Source organism: Ovis canadensis, chromosome 11 (assembly GCF_042477335.2).
Source record: "Ovis canadensis isolate MfBH-ARS-UI-01 breed Bighorn chromosome 11, ARS-UI_OviCan_v2, whole genome shotgun sequence".
Lineage (NCBI taxonomy): Eukaryota > Metazoa > Chordata > Mammalia > Artiodactyla > Bovidae > Ovis > Ovis canadensis.
Window position 1 is genome coordinate 31,393,619 of NC_091255.1, and position 22,734 is coordinate 31,416,352.

The following is a 22,734-nucleotide window of genomic DNA, read 5'->3' on the forward strand; positions in this document are numbered from 1 at the left end:
GACACAACTGAAGCAACTTAGCACGCAGCACACAAGAAGCAGGCACTACCTCCAGACCCTCCTCTGGGCTTAGGTACTTAGACCAATGTTAGGGATACAAGATTGTTAAGAACACATAATTTCCCAGGTGAAAAAAAAAACAATACGGCACGATGGTTACCAAAGGGAAAACAGTGAGGGAGGGACAAATTAGGAGCTTGGGATTAACACACACACACACTACTATATAAAAAACAGATAACAAACAGAGACCTACCATACAGCACATGGAACTCAGTATTCTGTAATAACTTATATGAAAAGTATCTGAAAAAGAATAAATATATGTATATATATATAACTGAATCACTTTGCTGTACACTTGAAACTAACACAACACTGCAAGTCAACTATATTCCAATAAAATTTAAAAAACAAAACAAGGGATTTCTCTGGAGATCTAGTGGTTAACTCTCTCCTACTGCAGGGAACACAGGTTCCATCCCTGGTTGGGGAACTGAGATCCCACATGCCACAGGGCATGGCCAATTTTTTTTTTTTTTAATTAAAAACAAAATAGTACTTGGCCAAGGAGTACAAAGAACATTGGTTTTAGAATGAGCCAGGCCTAGATTTGAATCCTGGTTCTACCACTTCCTAGTTATGGGACCTAAGCAAATTACTTAGCTTCCTCATCCTAAAACGGATCTAAAACTATCCTCTTAAAAAGGGTTGTGGTGAGAATTTAAAGTATGCAAACTGCTTAGCAAGATGCCTGGCTCCTGATCAGTGCTCTGTAAGTGGTGGCTGTTAAGTTATTATCACTCAAGGTCATGTGACCAAGCACATCAGCGGTTCTAGCTGCCTTTTTCAAGAAGGATACAGATGAAATCAAATTATGGCTGAGCCATTCCTGTTCCTCTCTAATTAGGACTTTATTTTTTTTCTTAAGTGCCTTTATGGAGCTCCCACACCTCCACACCAGACTCCTACATGAGGCAAACTCTCCTTCTAGGAGTGGGACTGGAAAAATAGATACTGATACTGGTGTCTCGCGGAAGACAATGGCCTGTCAATCCCACAAATGAGTCAGAATCGAGACGTCTTGAAGGAGTCCTGTAGTTCTGGCGCCAGCTCGCTGGTTTCTGCTCCCTGCCGTGTTGCACCTTCCCCCCAGCCACCGTGGCATCTGCAAGGCTCTGACAACAGCAGGCAGGCTCTGTCACACAGCAGAGACAGATCTTCAACAGGAAGTCTTGGGGGAACATTTCCATCCTGGCTTTTCAGCCTTCAACTTCTCTCCCCAAGATTGCCCAGAATTTTTATTATTTAAAAAAAAAAAAAAAAGCCTTAAAAGAGCTCAGTGGGGAGGACTCCAGAGCAGATCTGTGCCCCAGTTTGGTGAGTTTCCATGCTGCCATTTGGACAAGCCTCTTCAGAGGTTCTTGGTTTTTTACCTGTAAAATATGAACAATAATAACCGCCCTTCCTAAATCACTGAGTGTTGCCAGGGCCAAATGGAATGTTACCGCTGAAACTTTGGAAAATTAAAAGCTCTTTCTTTTGGAAGGCAGCTTGGAGGCGGTGAAGGAACTTAATGTGAAAAGTCCCAGCTCTGCTTCAGGTTTCTTATCGGTAAAACCAGAGCGAGGTGGTTGTGGCGGCGGCGGCGGCGGGGGTGATCACCCGAGGCTGCCCTCTCTAAGGGAAACCCTCCATAGGTCTGCGTCCCAGCGCTTGAAGGAGGAAGTAAGGAGGGAAAGGGAAGTCTCGTGGGCCGCTCATAGCCCCCACCCCTGCCCGATTCAGCCCGGGAGGAAGCGAAGCTGCCACCAGGCCTAGCAGGGTGCGGGGAAGGAGAGGCCGGCGGGCGGTGGCGCGGCCTAGAGGAGGCGGGGTTCCCGGGTTCAGTCGAGCCACGTGCGGTTGTTTCCGTACCGGGCGATCACGTGAGCAGCGTCAGCTGACCCGTCACGGTGGAGCCTGGCGGTGGAGCCTGGCGCTGGCGCCCCTCAGCCCCCGCCCGGCCGTGCCTGGAGCGCAGGACCCTGCGGAGGGGTAAGAGCTCCCCCGCGGCCCCCCTCTATCCCCGGCCCATCCCCGCCTCCTCCGCCCCAGCCCCAGTCCCTCGCTTACCCCTACCCATCTGGCATCCGGGAAGCCGAGGCGAGGGGGGCTGTGGCAGGGCTCAGCCCCGCGCTGCCCCCAGGCGGCCAAGAGGGGATGGCCCTGGGGAGCAGGGGGCGGGAAGTCGCGCTTACCGCCAAGGCGGAGGGCTGGTCACCGCCCCCGAGCCCCGACATGGAGGAGCTGCTCCGGAGCGTGGAGAAGGACCTGAGCATCGATGCCCGGCAGCTGGCTCCGGCCCCGGGGGGTGCACACGTGGTAGCTCTGGTGCCCCAGCGCTGGCTGGCCAGCCTCCGCGAGCGCAGGCTGCCCCCGGGACCCTGTCCGCGCGCCGAAGGCCTGAGCGAAGCGGAAGTCAGGACTCTCTTGCAACGCTCCGTGCAGAGGCTGCCTGCCGGCTGGACTAGAGTCGAGGTGCACGGGCTGCGGAAACGAAGGCTCTCCTACCCGCTGGGCGGCCTGGCTTTTGAGGAGGGATCCGGCACCCCGGAGACCCTCACTCGCTTCATGCAGGATGTGGCTGCCCAGAATTATCGCAACCTGTGGCGCCACGCGTATCACACTTACGGGCAGCCCTACAGTCATAGCCCTGCCCCCGCAGCTGTCCCTGCCCTGGATTCAGTGCGACAGGCTCTGCAGAGGGTCTATGGTTGCCCTTTCCTGCCACTGGGCGAAGCTGCGCAGTGCCCCTCATATGCCAGAGAAGGCCCCTGTGCCCCTCGGGGCTGCCCTGCCTCTCCCAGTCTTCTGAGAGCGGAGGCTCTGTTGGAGTCCCCGGAGATGCTCTACGTGGTGCACCCGTATGTGCAGTTCTCCCTGCACGATGTGGTCACCTTCAGCCCCGCCAAGCTGACCAACAGCCAAGCCAAGGTGCTCTTCATTCTCTTCCGTGTGCTGAGGGCCATGGATGCCTGTCACCAGCAGGGACTGGCCTGCGGGGCCCTGTCTTTGCACCACATTGCCGTGGATGAGAAACTTTGCAGCGAGCTCCGCCTGGACCTGAGTGCTTATGAGAGGCCCGAGGAGGCGGGGGATGAGGAGACCCAGGAAGCAAGAAATAGGGCAGGTGTCGAGCCTGGCGAGGAGGGAAGACGGGGACCTGGGTGTCCCACATGCCAGGAGGAGCTCAGGGGCCTTGTGTTAGACTGGGTCCACGGCCGCATCAGCAACTTCCACTACCTCATGCAACTGAATCGGTTGGCGGGTCGGCGGCAGGGGGACCCCAACTACCATCCGGTGCTGCCCTGGGTGGTCGACTTCACCGTGCCTCGTGGGCGCTTCCGAGACCTGCGCAAGTCCAAGTTCCGCCTCAACAAGGGGGATAAGCAGCTGGACTTCACATATGAGATGACCCGGCAGGCGTTTGTGGCAGGAGGCGCAGGCGGCGGGGAGCCACCTCACGTCCCTCACCACATCTCCGACGTGCTTTCTGACATCACCTACTACGTGTACAAGGCCCGGCGCACACCCCGGTCGGTGCTCTGCGGACACGTGCGGGCGCAGTGGGAGCCCCACGAGTACCCGGCCAGCATGGAGCGGATGCAGAGCTGGACTCCAGATGAGTGCATTCCTGAGTTCTACACCGACCCCTCCATCTTCTGCTCCATCCACCCCGACATGCCTGACCTAGATGTGCCGGCCTGGTGCCGCTCTAACCAGGAGTTCGTGGCTGCCCACAGGGCACTGCTGGAGAGCCGAGAGGTGTCCCAGGACCTACACCACTGGATTGACCTCACCTTTGGCTACAAACTACAGGGCAAGGAGGCTGTGAAGGAGAAGAACGTGTGTCTGCACCTGGTGGACGCCCACACACACCTGACCAGCTATGGCGTGGTGCAGCTCTTTGATCAGCCACATCCCCAGCGCCTGGCGGGGGCCCCTGCCCTCGCCCCTGAACCTCCCCTCGTCCCCAATCTGTGGTTCCAGACCATCCAGGAGAGCACAGGCCGGGAGGACTTCCCCGCACAGCTTACGAATGGGATGGGCAGGACGGTTTTGGAGGCCACTCCCTGTGAGGCTGGCTGGGCCAGGGACAGTCCCGGGGTAGGGGAAGATGACTTGGAGCAGGCCACAGAAGCTCTGGATTCCATTTCTCTCGCTGGGAAGACAGGTGACCAGCTGGGACCGTCTCCCTCCTCCACTTCCTCCTCCAGTCAAGTCCCGCCAGGCCTCTTGCCTTTCTCGGGGGCCTCAGCCTCTCGACCCAGCCGTCGGAACAGAGCTGCTGGGGCAGACCCCGGGGAAGGTGAGGAGGGCAAGATTCTTCTTCCGGAGGGCTTCAGTCCTTTGCAGGCTCTGGAGGAGCTGGAGAAACTAGGCAACTTCTTGACCAAAGGCCTAGGGGGCCACTTGGAGGTGCCTGAGCAACCCTGGGTTCAGCCCCCTGTGCAGCTGCGGGACCTCTTTCATCGGGACATGCAGGCGCTGGGGGTCCTGTTGGCTGAGATGGTGTTCGCCACCAGGGTCCGGACACTGCAGCCTGACGCACCTTTGTGGTTACGCTTCAAGGCTGTGCAGGGGCTCTGTGCACGCCATCCCAAGGAGGTCCCGGTGTCTCTGCAGCCCGTGCTGGACACACTTCTGCAGCTGAGTGGCCCTCAAGGCCCCGTGGTTGCAGGGAGGGGCAAGCTGGATCCACTGTTTACATACAGGCCCGTCTCCCAGGGATTGCCCCCACCCTGCCCCGCCCAACTCCTCAGCCCCTTCAGCTCTGTGGTCCCCTTCCCTTCCTACTTCCCCGCGCTGCACAAATTCATCCTCCTGTACCAGATGAGGCGCGTGGAGGACGAGGCCCAGGGGCGGGAGCTGGTCTTTGCCCTGTGGCAGCAGCTGGGTGCCGTTTTGAGTGACATCACCCCTGAGGGCTTGGAGATCTTGCTGCCTTTCGTGCTGTCACTTATGTCTGAGGAGCACACGGCTGTGTATGCAGCCTGGTACCTATTTGAACCTGTAGCCAAGGCCCTGGGCCCCAAGAATGCCAATAAGTACCTTCTGAAGCCTCTCATTGGGGCCTACGAGAGCCCCTGCCAGCTCCACGGCCGCTTCTACCTGTACACTGACTGCTTTGTGGCCCAGCTGATGGTGCGGCTGGGCCTGCAGGCCTTTCTTGTCCACCTCCTGCCCCACGTCCTGCAGGTGTTGGCTGGCGTGGAGGCCTCCCAGGAGGAAAACAAGGGCCTGGCGGGGGCCGCCGAGGACGAGGAAAGTGGGCTCCCGGGGGCCGGGCCCGGGTCCTGTGCCTTTGAGGAGGAGATCCACATGGACGGGGAGCCTGCCGCATCCTCGGGCCTGGGGCTCCCGGACTACATGTCTGGCGTCAGCTTCCACGACCAGGCTGACCTCCCCGAGACGGAGGACTTCCAGGCCGGGCTCTATGTGGCCGAGTCCCCTCAGCCCCAGGAGGCTGAGGCTGTGAGCCTGGGCCGGCTGAGCGACAAGAGCAGCACCAGCGAGGCTTCCCTGGGTGAGGAGCGGGCGGCCGACGAGGGGGGCATCCCGGTGGACAAGAGCAGCCTCAGGTCAGGCGACAGCAGCCAGGACTTGAAGCAAAGCGAGGGATCCGAGGAGGACGAGGAGGAGGAGGAAGGCTGTGTGGTGTTGGAGGTGGGGGAGGGGGAGGGCGAACAAGAAGAGGTCCCTGAGACGTCTGACCTCACACTCTCCGACACTGTGCTGTCCATGGATACGGTTGTGGCTGGCGACGACGGGGCCAACGGGGAGGAAGAAGAGGAGCCACTGACCGAGCAGTCGGAGGGTAAAGAACAGAAGATCCTTCTTGGTGAGTTCTCGAGCCTGGAGGTGTTGGTCTGACGGTCGTCATCTGCCGAGCTCTGCACCGAGTGGTGGATGGAGCCGATCGACACACAGCAGAGACGCAGGCCTGCCCTCCTGGAGCTCATGTCTAGCAGAGGACATGCCACGCTGTAGGCAGGAGTTCTGTTAGTGCTGCAAGGAACATGGCTGGGTACTACGAGGGAGCATACAGTGGGATTTAGATCTTGTTTTCAGGGGTCAGAGAAGACTTCCTTGAAAGCAGTGCTGGTGGAAGTTCAGTGAGGAGGAGGAAGCTGGGCGAACATGGCAGGGTCTGTGGCGGGAAGAGCATTCCAGGCAGAGGGAACAGCATGTGCCAGCCTCTGAGGCTGTCATGGTTCCGCTCAGGAATCTGAAAGGCCAGTGCGGTTAGACTGAGAGAGTGAAGAGAAACAGAGAGGGTGGAGGGCACCTCCTCAGTTAGAAACTGGGGGAGAGTCACCTCAAGAGTAACCTTCCTGCAGTTTGTGCCCAAGTAGGGCTTCCCTTGTGGCTCAGCTGGTCAAGAATCTGCCTACAATGTGGGAGACCTGGGTTCGGCCCCTGGGTTGCAAAGATCCCCTGGAGAACGAAAAGGCTACCCATTCCAGTATTTTGGCTTGGAGAATTTCATGGACTGTATGGTCCATGGGGTCCCAAAGAGTCAGACATGATTGAGTGACTTTCACTTCACAGAGGTGCCTGGAGCTGCCCCAAAGCCAGACTCCCACAAGCTGCTCTGCTAAAGGGAGGGTGGGGCCTTGGGGCCACCATGCTCAGGCTGGGCTCCTGGGTGGAGTTGGGACCAGTGTCACTAGGTGGGGCCCGTGGGGTGGGGTGGGGGAGTCATGAGCCCCCGTTATCTGATGCACTCAGGGACTACTCCCGCCCTGCAGATACGGCCTGCAAGATGGTCCGCTGGCTGTCTGCCAAGCTCGGCCCCACTGTGGCCTCTCGCCACGTGGCCCGGAACCTGCTCCGCCTGCTGACGTCGTGTTATGTTGGTAAGATTGGGCATGGGGCTTCTTTCAGCTCTGTCCCTCTGGCCCCTGTAGCGGATCCTCCCTGTTCTCATCTCAGACCTCCTCCTGGGTCCCAGTCTTCTGCGAGCACCTTCCTTGCTTGGGTCAGGCTCAGGGAGATGCCAGGCTGGAGTGAGCAGGAGCGGCCACTGCAGTCCCCGAAGGGCTCCTCCCTCTCGCTCTCCGTGGGCTGCTCAGGACTGCTGGCCCTTCCTTGGCAGGGCCCACCCGGCAGCAGTTCACCGGGGGCAGTGGCGAGAGCCCCCCGCTGAGCGTGGGCAACATCTATCAGAAGAGACCGATCCTGGGCGACATAGTGTCGGCGCCCGTGCTCAGCTGCCTGCTGCACATCGCCCACCTCTATGGGGAGCCCGTCCTCACCTACCAGTACCTGCCCTACATCAGCTACCTGGTCAGTCGGGATCTGGGGGTCCTGAGGAGCCTGAGGGCTGGCCCAGGACCTCTGGGGGTTCCAGGGGGTCTGTGGGGCCACCTGGCCCTCATCCGCTCTGTGGCCATAGGTGGCCCCAGGTAGCACCTCGGGCCCTAGTCGACTGAACAGCCGCAAGGAGGCGGGACTGCTGGCTGCCGTGACACTGACCCAGAAGATCATCGTGTACCTCTCGGACACCACCCTCATGGACATCCTGCCCCGTATCAGCCACGAGGTCTTGCTGCCCGTGCTTAGCTTCCTCACGTCTCTTGTCACAGGGTAAGTCTCTGCCCGTACCCCCTACCAGGGAGCAGCCCAGCAGAGGGGGCTCCCCCAGAGTGGGGGTGGGGTGTCAGACATCCTGGTTCTCATCCTGGCTGGGTGACTCTGAGCAAGCCACACTTTTCTGTGCCTCCGTTTCCTCATCTGGTTTGGATGAGGTGGTTGTACGGCACCTTTCGTTTACAGCTTGTAATAGACTCTGGACAAGCCCTCTAGACTGGGGATCACTGAAGCTTATGAGCTCTATTTGCAGGTTCCCAAGTGGAGCCCAGGCCCGGACTGTCCTGTGTATGAAGACCATCAGCCTCATCGCCCTCATCTGCCTGCGTATCGGACAGGAGATGGTCCAGCAGCACCTGAGTGAGCCCGTGGCCACCTTCTTTCATGTCTTCTCTCAGCTGCATGAACTTCGGCACCAGGTGGGCAGATGTACCTGGCAGCTGCAGGCTGGCCGATTTCCGTGGCCTCTGCTAACTCCCTGGGGCTTCCTGCCCACAGGCTCTGAAGCTGGAGTCCATGGGCCACAGTGAGGGCCAGCTGCCAGAGGTGGCCTTCTCTGATGGGCAGCTGCGGCCGGCGGACCCCGCCCTGCTGGACGAGCTGCAGAAGGTGTTCACCTTGGAGATGGCGTACACAATCTACGTGCCCTTCTCCTGCCTGTTGGGTACTGCCGCATCAAGTCCCCTCCCAGCCTCTGCAGCTACCATTCTTCCCCTGGGAGGGCCCCACCTCCCGTCCCTGGAGTCAGTAGTGGTTGTTAGGCGCAGTTTTCTGGGTCAGAGCAAAGGGGTTTGGCCTTAGACCTCTGAGTCCCAGTGACATATAAACAGAGACTGAATTTTGGCCAGGTGGGGATGGGGGGCCGCAAGAGTGGCCTAGCCTGTCCCTGGGGCAGGGAGGGGAGTCAGGCTGCCAGACTGATGTTTTAGGAGCCGCCCAAGAGGAATGAGCGGCCCACCATTCATGTAGCTTACTGTGCAGGCCTGGCCCTGTGCCGAGCATCTACATGTGTCATCTCCCTGAATAGTACGAACAGCCCGGGTCAGATGTGTTGTCATCCCTGCGCTGACATCTGAGCCGTGGGAGGCAGAGCATCACCTGTCTTGGTCCCTGTTTTGTTTCTGATGCCCGGCGTGGCACCCAGCACATAGGAAAGATGCTCACACGTCCATACTGAAGGCGTGAATCCAGGTTTTCCTAGGGGGAGGAAGCCGACTCAGAGACGCAGAGTTACTTGCTGAGAGTTGCATAGCCAGTATCTTCCCTGTCTACTGTGGTTCCCAAGCCCCTTGGGTGGGTGGCAGCAGTTGCTGGCCATCTCCCTTCATCTCAGGACCTCTCCCGCTCCCATCCAGGTGACATCATCCGGAAAATCGTCCCCAACCATGAGCTGGTGGGGGAGCTGGCGGGGCTGTACCTGGAGAGCGTCAGCCCGAGCAGCCGCAGCCCTGCCAGTGTGGAGCCCACTGCACCCAGTACCGGCCCAGAGTGGGACCCCCAGGGTGGGGGCTGCCCCCAGGATGACGGCCACTCGGGGACCTTTGGGAGTGTCCTGGTCGGGAACCGCATCCAGATCCCCGATGACTCCCGGCCTGACAGCCCTGGCCCACTGGGCCCCATCTCTGGGGTGGGCGGCGGGGGGCCTGGCAGCCAGACTGAGGACAATGCGCTGAAGCAGGAGCTGCCGCGGAGTGCGCATGGGCTGAGCGGGAACTGGCTGGCCTACTGGCAGTACGAGATCGGCGTGAGCCAGCAGGACGCCCACTTCCACTTCCACCAGATCCGCCTGCAGAGCTTCCCAGGCCACTCGGGGGCTGTCAAGTGCGTGGTGCCCCTGAGCGGCGAGGACTTCTTCCTGAGCGGCAGCAAGGACCGCACCGTGCGCCTCTGGCCGCTCTACAACTCCGGGGACGGCACCAGTGAGACGGCCCCACGCCTTGTCTACGCCCAACACCGCAAGAGCGTCTTCTTCGTGGGCCAGCTCGAGGCCCCGCAGTGTGTAGTGAGCTGTGATGGGTCTGTGCACGTCTGGGACCCCTTCACAGGTGAGCGGGCCCAGGTGAGGCCTGTTCTGTAGCTGCTGTCCTGTCCTCCACTAAGGGTGGCGGGTTGGGGTGTAACGGTGTGTGGTTGAGGGTGATGCAGTGAGTCCACAGAATGGAGCGTTTAGGACTTGGAATCCATCAGACCTGAGTTTGAGGGCCTGGCAGCTTCCTGGCTGAGTGACCTTGAGCAAGTCCTTCTGCGGCTGGAAGCATTGGTGTATGTGTGTGTGTGTTTTAATCTTTTGGCCATGCTGCTGGCATGTGGCATCCTAGTTTCCCGGCCAGAGGTTTAATCCATGCCCCCTGCATTAGCAGCGCAGAGTCCCCAGCTACTGGACCACCAGGGAAGTCCCTGGAAACATCAGTTTTCCCATCTGCAAAATGGGAATCAGAACAAATGCATAGATAATGCGTAGAGGTTTGGCTTAACATGTAGCGTGTAGTATCCTGGTTGGTAAACAGTTGCTTATTTTGTGTCATCATTGTAGAGAGAAATAAGGTTAAAAATCAGGGATTGGGGGGATGGAGTAGTATCAAAGCAGACAGTGGAAGGTGTAGCTTTCAGCCACAGTTTGCTATGTGAGGAGAGAAGCCTGGCATGGCCATGGAGATGTTAATAGAAAGGTGGGAGGGTCAAAAAACATCCTTGGTATTCACTGAGATCTGGCATGTGGGAGGCAAGTATGGGGATAGGGGAGAAGGAAATGGCAACCCACTCCAGTGTCCTTGCCTAGAGAATCCTATGGACAGCCGAGCCTGGTGGGCTGCCGTCTGTGGGGTCGCACAGAGTTGGACACAACTGAAGTGACTTAGCAACAGCAGCAGGAGGGATAGGAGGAGTTGGGACTCTTCCATCAGTGGCTGGAACCCCAGACCCACCATGTCTTTCCTTCACAGGGAAGACTCTTCGCACGGTGGAGCCATCAGACAGCCGGGTGCCCCTGACCGCTGTGGCCGTCATGCCCGCCCCCCACACCAGCATCACCATGGCCAGCTCTGACTCGACCCTGCGCTTTGTGGACTGCAGGAAGCCAGGCCTGCAGGTCAGGGGCATCCCTTTCTCCAGCCCTGGCCTGGGTGCCTGGCAGGGAGGAGAGAAACCCCTCCGTCCACCCCTGACCCCGGAAGAGAGGAGCCCAGGGTGGAGTTTCTCATTGGAGACAGATCACCTGCAGCGGCAAACCCTCAGGGGTGGGGATGAGACTCTGGCCTGGGATCCTGGGGGCCTCCCCTTGATGGGTAATGAGGCTCTGGGGGTTGGAGATTGAGCTGCACCTGGCGGGGGAACGTGGGTTGGACTGGGTGGTAGAGCCCCAGCTTGTCCTCTGCCGGCAGCATGAGTTCCGCCTGAGCAGCGGGCTGAACCCTGGGCTCGTCCGCTCCCTGGCTGTCAGCCCCAGTGGCCGGAGCGTTGTGGCCGGCTTCTCCTCGGGCTTCATGGTGCTGCTGGACACCCGTACGGGCCTGGTTCTGCGTGGCTGGCCTGCCCACGAAGGGGACATCCTGCAGATCAAGGTGACAGGCCAGGTCCCCTCCCCTCCTGCCTGACTGCTCCAGCCCTCACCTCTGCTTAGGGCCCACCCATGACGGGCCCCCCTGCTGATGTCCTTCATACCTGCCGGAGGATTGACAGGCAGGGCGGGTCAGCAGCCAGACTGCACCTCAGGGACTTGGGCAGGAGGTGGGCCCCGGGGGCGGGAACCAGGGGGCTGAGCTGACCCTGAGCTTCCTGGAGATGTTCTAATGAGTAACCCTTGTCCATATTTGTCTTACTTGGGGGATCAGGGGTCAGGCCCTGTCCGTGACCCAGTCAGGTTAAATAAAGCTCAGCCGGGAGGCTGTTTACTGCCCCCAGACCACTGAGCAGAGTCCATGCCCCTTGCTGGGCTGCCGTGGCGGGGGAAGGGGCGGTCAGGCCTGGGAACCCTGCTTCCACCTCCAGCCTGCCCCAGTTTTTCAAGCACAGGCCTCAGGGAGGTCCAGGCAGGGAGGAACAGGGCTGTTTGTGGGAGGGATTTTCCGGGCAGCTGGGAGTTCCTCCCCGCCCTAAGTGCAGCCAGGGGACAGGCACTGCCACTGCTGGGGGCAGGGCACCCCTGGATCCCTCCAGGGCCCCCTGGGTTCTGTCATCGTTCAGACGCTCAGTCGTGTCCAGCTACTTGTGACCCCATGGACTACAGTGTGCCAGGCTTCCCTGTCCTTCACTATCTCCTGGAGCTTGCTCAAACTCATGTCCATTGAGTCGGTGATGCCATCCAACCATCTCATCCTCTGCTGCCCCCTTCTCCTCCTGCCCTCAGTCTTTCCCAGCATCACGGTCTTTTCCAATAAGTTGGCTCTTCACTTCACGTGGCCAAAGTATTGGCGCTTCAGCTTCAGCATCAGTCCTTCCAATCAATATTCAGGGTTGATTTCTTTTAGGATTGACTGGTTTGATCTGGGTTCTGGGTGCCTCTGAATTCTGACTTTCCAAGAAAGCATCAGGAGATCTCTGGGGTCAGCCTGCGTGTTAGTCCTGGCTCTGCCACTTACTGGCTCTGTGACCTTGTATGATGACTTAACTTCCCTGAGCCTTAGTTTTTTTTCTCTGTAAAATGGAAACAACAGCACCTATCTCATAGAGTTGTTATGAAGGTAAATTGTGTTAAGATGTTTAATGTGCCTGATGCAACACCTGCTGTAGTAAGCACCCAAGTTACAATGATTACTGGGTCGATGATACTTTAATATACTCATATGAGCTGACGCTAACATAATGTGGGAGGGTGGCAGCCTGTCCCTGACTCAGGACGACACGTCTTCCTGGGAGGAGATGTAGGAGAGAGCAGGAAGACTCTGGCCCCCCCTGAGGCTCTCCCCTCTCCCTGGCAGGCAGTGGAGGGCAGCATCCTGGTCAGCTCCTCCTCTGACCACTCCTTGACCGTCTGGAAGGAGCTGGAGCCGAAGCCCACGCATCACTACAAGTCCGCCTCTGACCCCATCCACACCTTCGACTTGTACGGCAGCGAGGTGGTGACCGGCACTGTGGCCAACAAGATCGGCGTCTGCTCCCTGCTTGAGCCGCCTTCCCAGGCCACCACCAAGCTCAGCTCTGAGAACTTCCGCGGCACGCTCACCAGCCTGGCCTTGCTGCCCACCAAACGCCACCTCCTGCTGGGCTCCGACAATGGGGTGGTCCGCCTCTTGGCGTAGGCTGAGGCAAGATCTGGTCAGGCGGAGACGGGCACACATCCTCCAGGAAGCCGTCGCTCATCTATGTTTCCCCAGTAGCTCCTTCCTGGCAAGCCTCAGGCCTCACGCCCTGGGTGCCCATGTGGCCTGCTAGCTAGGGTGGTGTGGGAGTTTGGGCTCCTGAACTCCCAGAGCCACTGAGCCCCCCAGAGGGGATCTCATTCATGACTTGGGGCAATGCTGCTCGGAGCCAGCAGGAAGCAGATGGGAGAGCCTGGCAGGGGCTTCCCTGGTGGCCCAGTGATTAAGACTCTGTGCTTCCACTGCAAGGGGCATGGGTTCAATGCCTGGTCAGGGAACTTAAGATCCCACATACTGAATGGTGCGGCCAAGAAATAAAAAAATTTGAAAAGAGAGAGAGCTTGGGAAACCATCGCTGCCCTCCCTTCTCCCCAGCTCCGCCCTCTGCATCCTCATGGGGACAGGATGCTCTGGGGAAGGGGGAAGGAGACCCCCTGCTCAGCTGTCTCTGCCACAGCCCCCTTCCAGCTGGCTCTCTCTGACCATGTCCTCCAAGGATAGGGAAGCTGCCCCACTCCAGAACACTGACGGTGCTTGGACTCCAGCCTCGAAGGGCTGACCATGGTCCAGGAGTTAAGAGCCTTAGGCTGGGCTCTTAAGTGTCCACCCAGCCAGGCCCTGGCCAGTGTGGGACCAGTAGGGGAAGAAAGAGGGCAGGACCAAAGGAGGACAGATGGAGGGGCCAGATGGTGCCTGCCTGGAGTGACCCCATGCCTTGCCTGCCCACCCCTCACCACAGTGTTTGTGCCTTGAGCTGATGAGGCAGCTTCTGGGTCCAGAAGCCTTGGGGGAGGGGGTCCAAGACCCTGAAAGAAGGGGCGAGAAGAGTCATCTCTGCATCTCAGGTCTCCCTCCCCCGGGGGGGACAGGAAGACCCAGATGTCACAGGTCCTCGCATTCTGGAGCAGAGATGAGGTCTGAGGCTGGACCCCTGCTGCCTTCTCACTATTTGCAATAGATGTAAATATGATCAATAAATCCTGTGGAAGAGCCATGGATCCGAGTGAGGCTTTTCTTGATGGTGGTGTTGGGGGAGGAAAGATTGGGACCCTGTAGCTTCCTGGACAGAGAGGAGGAGGGGAGGCATCCTGACCATGGTTCTTCAGGTGGATACAGGGTCCACGGCTTCTGGTTCATGCAGCCCAGAACCCTCATCCCGAGGAGGGGAAGGAAACATTGCTTCCGAGGAAGTGGGATGCTGGGAGAGGCATCTTTTCTCTCCCCTCCCCCTGCCTTCTGGACTCAGGCTGGAGGCAGCCAACTAGGAGCCGGGACATGGGAGGACAGGGATTCGTATCCTGCATCCTGATCCAGGTTTCCTCCCTTGCCTTTTGCAGCTTCCCCTTCCCTCTTCTTGGGAGGGGGAGGCAGTTCTGAGGAAGAGGCGAGGACCGTGGCAGCGGGAACCTGAATGTGACTCAGCCCAGCTCTGCGTCCTTGGCCAGGCCACACAGCTTCTCTGAGCCAGACAAGCGGGGATAACCCCCCACTTCACGGGGTCACTGAAAGTCCCCTGTCTTTCTTGGATCTAATCCCCTGATTGAAGACCGCCTTTTTGTCTCCTGAATCTCCTTTCTCCAGGCTCAGGTGGGACCCACCTCTCCTGGGGTTCCAGGTGGCTGTCCCAGTATGAGATGCCCTGGTGGGAAAGGGGCTTTTGGTTCCAGTATCAATGTTTAACCGGATGTGCAGGTCAATATTTACCAGAAGAGAAGGCAACTGGAACAGTGGTTGGCTGAGAGCAAAGGTCCTGGTGGGAGGGGAGGGCTCAGCTGGGCTTGCTGGAGCAGGGCAGAGCGTGGGAGCACCAAGCGGGGCCGGAGGGAGGTTGTGTACAGCAGTGAGGAGCCTGCAGAGGTAAGGGCGGGGGGTGCCTCGGCCTGGAGGTGTCCACCTTGCTGAGGGGGTCTGGGCTGAATTTATTCAGGAGGTTTGTGACTTCCCAGCCTCCTGAGATGATGAGGAGCCAAGGTGGGGGCGTTCAAGGGGAGTCTCTCTGGGAAATGAAAAACTGGAGGTCTTTTTCTTGGCAGGAAGATTAAAAACCCAGGTTGGAGATTGGGGCCCTGGCCAAGGGTCCTTGTGTGGGACACGGAGGGGGCTAGGGGTGAGAGAAGGACACTTGAGATGGGGGCGGGGTGGGGGTGTGTTCGAGATCCGCTCCGGGGCCAGACCAAGACCTGCCCATCCCCACCAGTCATCCTGGCTTCCCGGAGTCAGCCTGGGGCTAGAGCGGGGGCCGAGGCCTGTGTTTTCCGTAAGTCCAAAGGTGGCTCTGGCCACAGTCATTCATTGGGCTCAGCTGTTGGGTCAATAAGGCCAGTCTGGCCCAGCTCCCCACCCCTGCTGAGACCACAGGCCAGCCCACCCTGTGGACAAGACCAGGCCAGCCAGAAAGGGGGGTTGGATCAGAGCTCTGGGGAGGGAATTCCAGTACAGAGCAGGCTTCAGGACAGGCCTCCCAGAAGAGGGGCCTTGGGAGGCTGACAAGAGCCAACGCTGCGTGCTGGCCCGTGCAGTCAGGGCTCACCAGGACCGACTTGGGTTGGTCTCCACAATACATGTGGGAGGAGGAAGGGACTTTTGCCACCATTTTAAAAGATAAAGCAGAGCCCAGAGAGTTTAAGGGACACGTCCTGGGTCCTCTGCCAAGAGGCGAAGCCTGGATTCAAACCCAGGTCTGACTCACAACTCCCGGCCTTGAGAAATGGGGACTTTTTCTGTGTGGGTAATATTTTCCGCCATGAACCAAAACACTTTCAGGGCATACAGTGTAAAAAACCAGAAAACACAAAGAGGGAAGAAAGCAATTCGGGAGAGAGTTCGAGCAATTCACAGCTCAGAGAGACACGCTGTGGGCGTGGGTACTGCAGCTGGCATTGTCCCTTCTGCTTGGTGGCTCAGGTGCCCATGAGCCTGTGGGTGGGATTCCTCGGCGGGTGCAGGGGTGAGGTAGGAACAGAGCCTTCCCGTCCTGCACAGGAACATGGCGCTGCTCTGGGGGCTCCTGGCGCTCAGCCTCTCCTGCCTGCCAAGCCTGTGCTCAGCGGTGAGCCTGGGCTGAGGTCTGGGTGGGGCAGGGCGGAAGCTCTGGGAGAGGTCGAGGGTCTTGGGGAAAGGGGTGGGGGGCTGGGTTGAGGGAAGTCTTGGCTTCAGGGGTTCCCTCTCCTCTCCCCCACCTCTCTCAGCAGTTCTCTCCTGTGAGCGCCATGGAGCCCTTGGGTCTGCAGGTACTGGGGAATGAGAGGCAGGACAGGGAGGAAGGTCCCCAAGGGCCTCCCCTGTGGCTGGTGCTGGGTGGGGGGCTGTGGGAAGGGCTGCTCTCCATCTGCTTCCTCCTTTCTTCAGCTAATGAGCGGGCAGGCCCAGGAGAAGCTGCCCCCACTTTCCCTCCTCAAGCTGGGCAACCAGGTACAACCAGGTGGGGCTGGGGAAGAGTGGGCGGGACCCGCGGGAGGAAGGCAGATCCGAAGGGCAAGGAAATGGGGAGGGGAGGGGAGGGTGGCAGTGAGGCTGAGGCCTGAAGGGAGAGGATGGGAGGGACGGGAGGGAGGAACCTAGCCCCCAGAACGCCGTCGCCCACGTCTGGACAGGAACAAGGCCCTGCTGTCTCCAGTACAGGGGCTGTGAAGGAGATCTTCAACAGAGCTGACCCCTTGACACCAATGCTCCCCCCACCCTCATCTGTCCCTGCAGGAGCCAGGTGGCCAGATTGCCCCGAAGAAGGCCCCAGGAGACTGCAAGGCGTCCCCAACCCCGGAGCAGACACGCAGGCTGGCCCGGGCCATGATGACCTTCACCACAGACCTCTTCTCCCTGGTGGCCCAAAGCTCAACCAGGCCCAACCTCATCCTGTCACCTCTGAGTGTGGCCCTGGCACTGTCTCACCTGGCACTAGGTACTGGGGCAGCAGACCAGGAGACCAGGTGCAGACCAGGAGAGCTAGGAGGCCAGTAGGAACTCGCCTCCTTCCCCAGAGCTTACTAGCGGGCACTTCCTCCATCAGGGTCTCTTGAAAGTTTGTTAAAAACACAGACTCGTGTCTCCGTGAATCAGAGTCTCAGGGATTGGGCCCAAGATGGGCCTCTGGTGGTTTTTATGCAAGAGTCTGGCAGTTCCAACATCTCTTTTGGACTGGAGGGTCTCACGGTGGGACAGAGTCCAGACAGGGAAGGTGATGAAATGTCACCCAGACTAGCAGCAGCAGAGATGGAAGTAAACTTGGGTGTCCTGACCCTCAGGAGGTGGGAGGAGATAGTGTGATCTTGTGGGCATGCTCATTGTAGATATTCACAGGAGGACTTCCCTGGTGGTCCAGCACTTAAGACTCTGCGCTTCCATTGCAGGGAACATGGGTTCAATCCCTGGTCTGGGAACTAAGATCCTGCAATGCTGCAAGGCACAGCTCCCCACTCCCCCGCCCCCCACAAAAAATAGAGGGTTAGGAAAAGACGTGAGCATGGGAATGCCCACTGCTGCTGTGTCCTCCCCGCTCAGGTGCTCAGAACCAAACGCTGCAAAGGCTGAAACAGGTGCTGCACGCAGACTCAGGGCCCTGCCTCCCCCATCTGCTCAGCCGCCTCTGCCAGGACCTGGGGCCTGGGGCTTTCCGGTTGGCTGCCAGAATGTACCTGCAGAAAGGTAGGTGTGGGTGGTGGCAGACACTGCCTAGGTAGCTAGGTAGTGCTCTGGGGTGGACAGGGTGAGGGAGATGGGCGTGGGCTCAGGCAGCTGGTCGGAACGCTGATGGCTCTGGAGCCCAAGTCCTGGCAACAGCCTGTGCTCTCTTCTGTGTAGGATTTCCCATCAAAGAGGACTTCCTGGAACAATCAGAACAGCTCTTTGGTGCAAAGCCCATGAGCCTGACAGGAAGGAAGGGGGAGGACCTGGCAAACATCAACCAATGGGTGAAGGAGGCCACCGAGGGGAAGATAGAGGATTTCCTCTCAGATCTGCCAGATGACACAGTGTTGCTTCTCCTCAATGCCATCCACTTCCAGGGTGAGCTCCTCCCCTTCTCAGGTCCCCACCTGCAGCCCCTACCCCTGCCCTGTAGGCATGCTTTGTTCTGAGGGTCCCTCCTTCTCCCCAGGGCTAGGCTGGGAGGCGGTAGGGAGGGTAAGAGATAGGTTGCAGTGTTGCTGGGAGGAGGCCCAGGAACTGGATGGGGCTTTCATGGAGAGTTCCCTAAGAGGAGCACATGGCAACCCACTCCAGTATTCTTGCCTGGAGAACCCCAAGGACAGAGGAGCCTGGCGGGCTACAGTCCATGAAGTCGCAAAGAGTCGGTCACGACTGAGCGACTAAGCACAGCACAGCCCTAGGAGTAGCAGTAACAGCAGCGTTAGTCATGTCCAACTCTTTGTGACAGCATGGATTGTAGCCCGCCAGGCTCCTCTGTCTATGGGGTTCTCCAGGCTAGAATACTGTCTTCAGAGGATCGTCCCAATCTGGGAACTGAACCCAGGTCTCCTGCATTGCAGTCAGATTCGTTACCATCTGAACTATAGGGAAGTCCTCCCTAGAAGGAAATGAAGTCTGAAAAAACCTGGGGTAATGGGGGATTTCCTGGGAGCAAAGCAGGGTAGGGGGAATGAAAGCCCAGATTCTGCAATTGCTCCAGAGAAGACACCTCAGATCCCCTGGGTATCACCTGGCACACTACTGCCTGGTGCCTTACCCTCCACCTTTTGTCCCTTTAATGGGTTCTAGGTGGGACAGGGAAGAAGCTGGTGGTGTAGACCCTACCTTGGTCCCAGTCTAAATGGCCCTGCCCTCTGTTGGATGCAGGCTTCTGGAGGAACAAGTTCGACCCGAACCTCACACAGAGAGACACTTTCCACCTGGATGAGCAGTTCACGGTGCCGGTGGACATGATGCAAGCCCTCACGTATCCGCTGCACTGGTTCCTGCTGGAGCAGCCTGAGATCCAGGTTACCCTTGACTACTCAGGCCGGGCCTGGGTGCTGGGAGGTGGGAAAGGAACTGTGCAGCTGTGGGCCACCACAGGGGCTCAACAGTGCACCCCACCTTCCTTGCAGTCTTGTCACTGGGGCAGGTGGTTCTGAAAAGTCTCGCTGGGCCCTCACCCAGCGGGACTGAGACACGAGTCTCTTTGCGGTCCATTCATTGGGCATTAGTTGTGTGCAGACTCTGTCCCAGGCACTGCGGTTCAGTGGAGAACAAGGAAAACCAAATCCAGAGAAGATGCACAGTGCGTGAGCAAACAGAGATCAACAGGATAATTTCAAAGAGTCGGGGGAGGTATTTTAGCTAGAGTGGTCAGAGAGCCTTCTTTGAGGAAGGGACATTGTTGAGGCCCCTTTGGCTAAGGGGATTCATTTCAAGGGCCTGTGGGTTGTGGGGCAGCACAGGGCCTCAGCAACCCGAAGCCTTTGAGAGGCGACTTGAGCTCTCACACATGCTCCTTAGAAAGGAGGGTCTGATTGGGATGGCTTCGTCAGCTTCCTGATGGAGCATTCTGACTAGAGAGAGCGCTATGCTGTGTGTCTCAGGTGTAGCCTCCCATGCTTCTAGCCTGAACATGGTCCCCTTGGCCTGAGTGAGCACTGGTCCCTGGGCCAGTCAACTGAGATGGTGGTATTGGTTAATTTCACAAGGCCGTTACTGAGAGGGGCTGTGGGCAAGGCGGGCCCCCTGGAACAGTGTCCCGGCCTCTCTCCAGTTCACCCTGACACGAGCACCATCTGATTCACCTCCCCACCAGGCTGTGTCCTGCCCACACTTCCTTCACCCTTTAATTTTTTTAATTTTTTGTCTGTGCTACTTGGCATGTGGAATCTCAGTTCCTCAACCAGGCACCGAACCTTTGTACTGGAAGCGTGAAGTTTTAACCACTGGACCACTAGGGAAGTCCCTTCCTTCAACCTTTAGTCTCCATCTTTTGCCCTCCTTGGCCCTCCTCTTCCTCGCACCCTCTGCAGGCCAGCCCAGGCAGCCAGATGCTGGCATTCTCCCTCCCACCGCAGGGGTCCTGCCCCCTGGGTGCTCTGCCTGTAGGCCGAGGAGTCACATCCACTCGGGCCCGTGGACCCCAATGGTTTTACCCCTTCTTGAGCTGCAGAAACCCCCATTCGCATGAAATCTTACCCCAAATCACAGTATAAATGGGCAGCAGGCAAGTCACTGTTGGAGGAGAAAGGAGTAGAGAGGGTACCCCCCTCCACCAGGGAAACCTGTTCCACTGTACACAGGGAGGAAGCGAGAGGTGGACACTGGGAGTTCCTCATTCCGAGTCACGGGCTGGCTGGTGGCAGGGGAAGAGAGAGAAAACCACCATTTATTGAGTGAGCACCGCCTGTGTGCAAACACTCTGCTAGAAGCTTTTAACAGTGTATCTCTTTCTGTCAGCTGGCAGTGTGGGTAGGTAGTGTCACTCTGCCCATGAGGAAGTGGAGGCTCAGGGAGGTCCCCCTCCCCTGACACACCTGTGAAGGCTGGGCTGTCTCATAAGGGATGCTGGCCCAGCTCCCACCTGGGCCTGGGCACTTTCTGGCCCTCATGGTGTCTCCTTCCCCTGTCTGTAGGTGGCTCATTTCCCCTTTAAGAACAACATGAGCTTCGTGGTCCTGATGCCCACCCGCTTTGAGTGGAATGTGTCCCAGGTGCTGGCCAACCTGACCTGGGACATTTTGCACCAGCCCTTGCTGCGGGAGAGGCCCACCAAGGTCCAGCTGCCTAAGCTGCATCTCAAATACCAACTGGACCTGGTGGCCACCCTCAGCCAGCTGGGTAAGGAGGCCGGGCATGGGACAGCCCCCCACTCAGGCTAGGTGGGGTGGGTGAGGAGGAAGTTTCCAGCTGGCAGGTCAGAGTCAGAGCTAGCCTTGTGTCCTGGACTTTTCTGGGGCTTAGGGAGGTGAAAACCTTTGGATCCTCTGTCCTGGGGAGGGGTGCGTGGCTCAGCCATTGAGGGCCTTCTCTGCTCAAGACTGAGCACTGTAAAGAATCCTGAGTGGAGAGCCAGAGTGGCACATGAGCCTCCCTGGCTCCCCTGCAAGAGGCACGGGAAGCCCACCATGAGCCAGGAGCTCAGTCTTATGGGGTGGGCAGGTGAGGAATAAAGTACTTAGAATTCAGCATAAGTGTTAAGATTGAAGGCTTCTCTCCAGTTCACCCGGGAAAACACTGAAAATGCACCAGGCACCTATCTGGACTTTGGGGCAGACAATCAGGGAAGGCTTCCTGGAGGAAGGGGCCTTTAAGCTGATACACGAAGGTTAAATAGGAGTTAACCAGCTCTCTGTGAGTTCAAGGTGTTCCCTGACCAGGATGCCAGACACCCTTCCAGGCAGGTCCAGGCAGCCTGTGGGGCAGAAGGCAGCTCTGACCAGCCATCTGCTGCCCCGGGGCAGGCCTGCAGGAGTTATTCCAGGCCCCGGACCTGCGTGGGATCTCCGATGAGAGGCTGGTGGTGTCCAGCGTGCAGCATCAGTCGGCGCTAGAGCTCAGCGAGGCCGGCGTGGAGGCGGCCGCGGCAACCAGCACGGCCATGTCCCGCATGTCCCTGTCGTCCTTTGTCGTGAACCGCCCCTTCCTCTTCTTCATCCTTGAGGACAGCACCAGCCTGCCCCTCTTCGTGGGCAGCGTGAGGAACCCCAACCCTGGCGCGCAGCCGGAGCGCAAGGAGCAACAGGACTCCCCCAGCAGGGACTCCTTCCAGGACCACAAAGGCCGCCCCCGCGGAGACAAGCCTTTCGACCCAGACTTGAAACTTGGGCCCCCCTCAGAGGAGGATTACCCTCAGCCTAGCAGCCCCAAGTGAGGGGCTGTGGCCTCCAGCATCCCGAGTCTCTGCTTGGACCAACCTCTCAACTTGTGTGACTCTTTCCAAAAACAGCTTTGTGGGATTGGGGCTGGGGGCCTGGGGAGGCCAGTCTGGGAGAGGGGAGGAAGGGAGCCGTTCTCTTGTCTCCTCTTGGGGAGTTTGGGGTGGGGTGGCGCTGGGAGGAGGGCAGGTGTCAGGGAACCATGGGCCTCGGTCCCATATCGCTTCTTCCAATGGGGCCCAGAGGGTGTCCTGGTTTGGGGCTCAGACAGAGGGGCAGCGGTAGATCGTTTTGTCAGGAAGGTAGGTAGTTTATTCCCTAGGGCAGCTGTGTGCCTCCACACTTGTTTACCAGAGAGGGAGGGACAGGGAGGAGGGGACACCCTGGCCGAGGAGAAGGGGCGGCCGCCTTGAGGTTGCACAACACGGGTGGAGGTTGAGCTCCCCGCACCCCTGCCTCCTGAGCTGCCCAGGGCCCACCAGCCTCCTGCCCACTGTCACCCCAGTCTCCCCGCTGGTCCTCGGAGGTGCCAACACTGCCAAGACTCCTCTTCTTCCTTCTCCCCTCTGCCCCCTCTGCGCGGCGTCTCAGCGGCTGAGAGGGTGGGGAAGGGGGGGCGTTAGCTCCTGAAGGCTCTTTTGTAAAGTTTTTGTAGTGATTTTTACGCCACGTGAATAAAGAATGAATGGCCCTGTCTGCTTTGATGCCATTGTTCGGGGTATGGGTGGGAACACAGGGTGCTGGGGGAAGGCGGGAATGAGGCTACCGAGCAGACAAGCGGAGAACCAGCTGGGCTCCGGGGAGCAGCCCTTTCCTTGCCACGTCTGGCCTCTGGCCACGTGCCAGCCCTTGTCCAGCGCGCAGGCCCTCTGACCTCGCCAGCCTGGCTCTGCTCTCAGCCTGGTCCTCTCTCCGGGCCTCAGGCAACCGGCAACAAAGGTGGCCCAGAATAGCGCCAGCCTCTTGGTTTGGGAGAAGAACTGGCAATTAGGGAGCTAGAGGAATTTCTAATT

At 58.7% G+C, this 22,734-nt stretch overlaps 2 protein-coding genes and 1 long non-coding RNA gene across 13 annotated transcripts; 2 read left to right on the plus strand and 1 right to left on the minus strand.

Moving 5' to 3' along the window:
• Positions 1-895: 895 nt before the first annotated feature.
• LOC138447356 (uncharacterized) lies at positions 896-2,643 on the minus strand. Its single transcript, XR_011259803.1, has 2 exons — positions 2,116-2,643; positions 896-1,436 (listed from the first exon to the last, which is right to left on the minus strand). It is a non-coding gene; the product is annotated as an uncharacterized lncRNA (long non-coding RNA).
• On the plus strand, positions 1,923-13,930 carry WDR81 (WD repeat domain 81). Of its 8 annotated transcripts, none has more exons than XM_069603022.1 (10): positions 1,923-2,037; positions 6,795-6,902; positions 7,142-7,332; positions 7,442-7,632; positions 7,889-8,054; positions 8,134-8,299; positions 8,991-9,680; positions 10,578-10,723; positions 11,016-11,195; positions 12,552-13,930. In XM_069603022.1, the coding sequence occupies exons 2-10, from the start codon at positions 6,809-6,811 to the stop codon at positions 12,870-12,872; spliced, it is 2,145 nt and encodes a 714-aa protein (XP_069459123.1). In that variant the 5' UTR covers positions 1,923-2,037; positions 6,795-6,808; the 3' UTR covers positions 12,873-13,930. The 8 variants fall into 8 exon arrangements, 3 of the variants coding, with proteins under 3 accessions (XP_069459123.1, XP_069459122.1, XP_069459121.1); XM_069603021.1 differs by having other exon boundaries at positions 1,944-5,884; XR_011259789.1 differs by lacking the exon at positions 1,923-2,037 and adding an exon at positions 2,110-5,884 and having other exon boundaries at positions 8,991-9,694.
• Positions 13,931-14,635: 705 nt separating this feature from the next.
• Positions 14,636-22,417, plus strand: SERPINF2 (serpin family F member 2). 4 transcript variants are annotated; one of them, XM_069603065.1, is made up of 10 exons: positions 14,636-14,789; positions 15,915-15,981; positions 16,124-16,162; positions 16,281-16,343; positions 16,629-16,830; positions 17,430-17,573; positions 17,730-17,933; positions 18,723-18,865; positions 20,480-20,684; positions 21,308-22,417. In XM_069603065.1, the coding sequence occupies exons 2-10, from the start codon at positions 15,919-15,921 to the stop codon at positions 21,715-21,717; spliced, it is 1,473 nt and encodes a 490-aa protein (XP_069459166.1). In that variant the 5' UTR covers positions 14,636-14,789; positions 15,915-15,918; the 3' UTR covers positions 21,718-22,417. The 4 variants fall into 4 exon arrangements, with proteins under 4 accessions (XP_069459166.1, XP_069459165.1, XP_069459168.1 ...); XM_069603064.1 differs by having other exon boundaries at positions 14,640-14,789; positions 16,121-16,162; XM_069603067.1 differs by lacking the exon at positions 14,636-14,789 and adding an exon at positions 15,192-15,476.
• Positions 22,418-22,734: the final 317 nt, after the last annotated feature.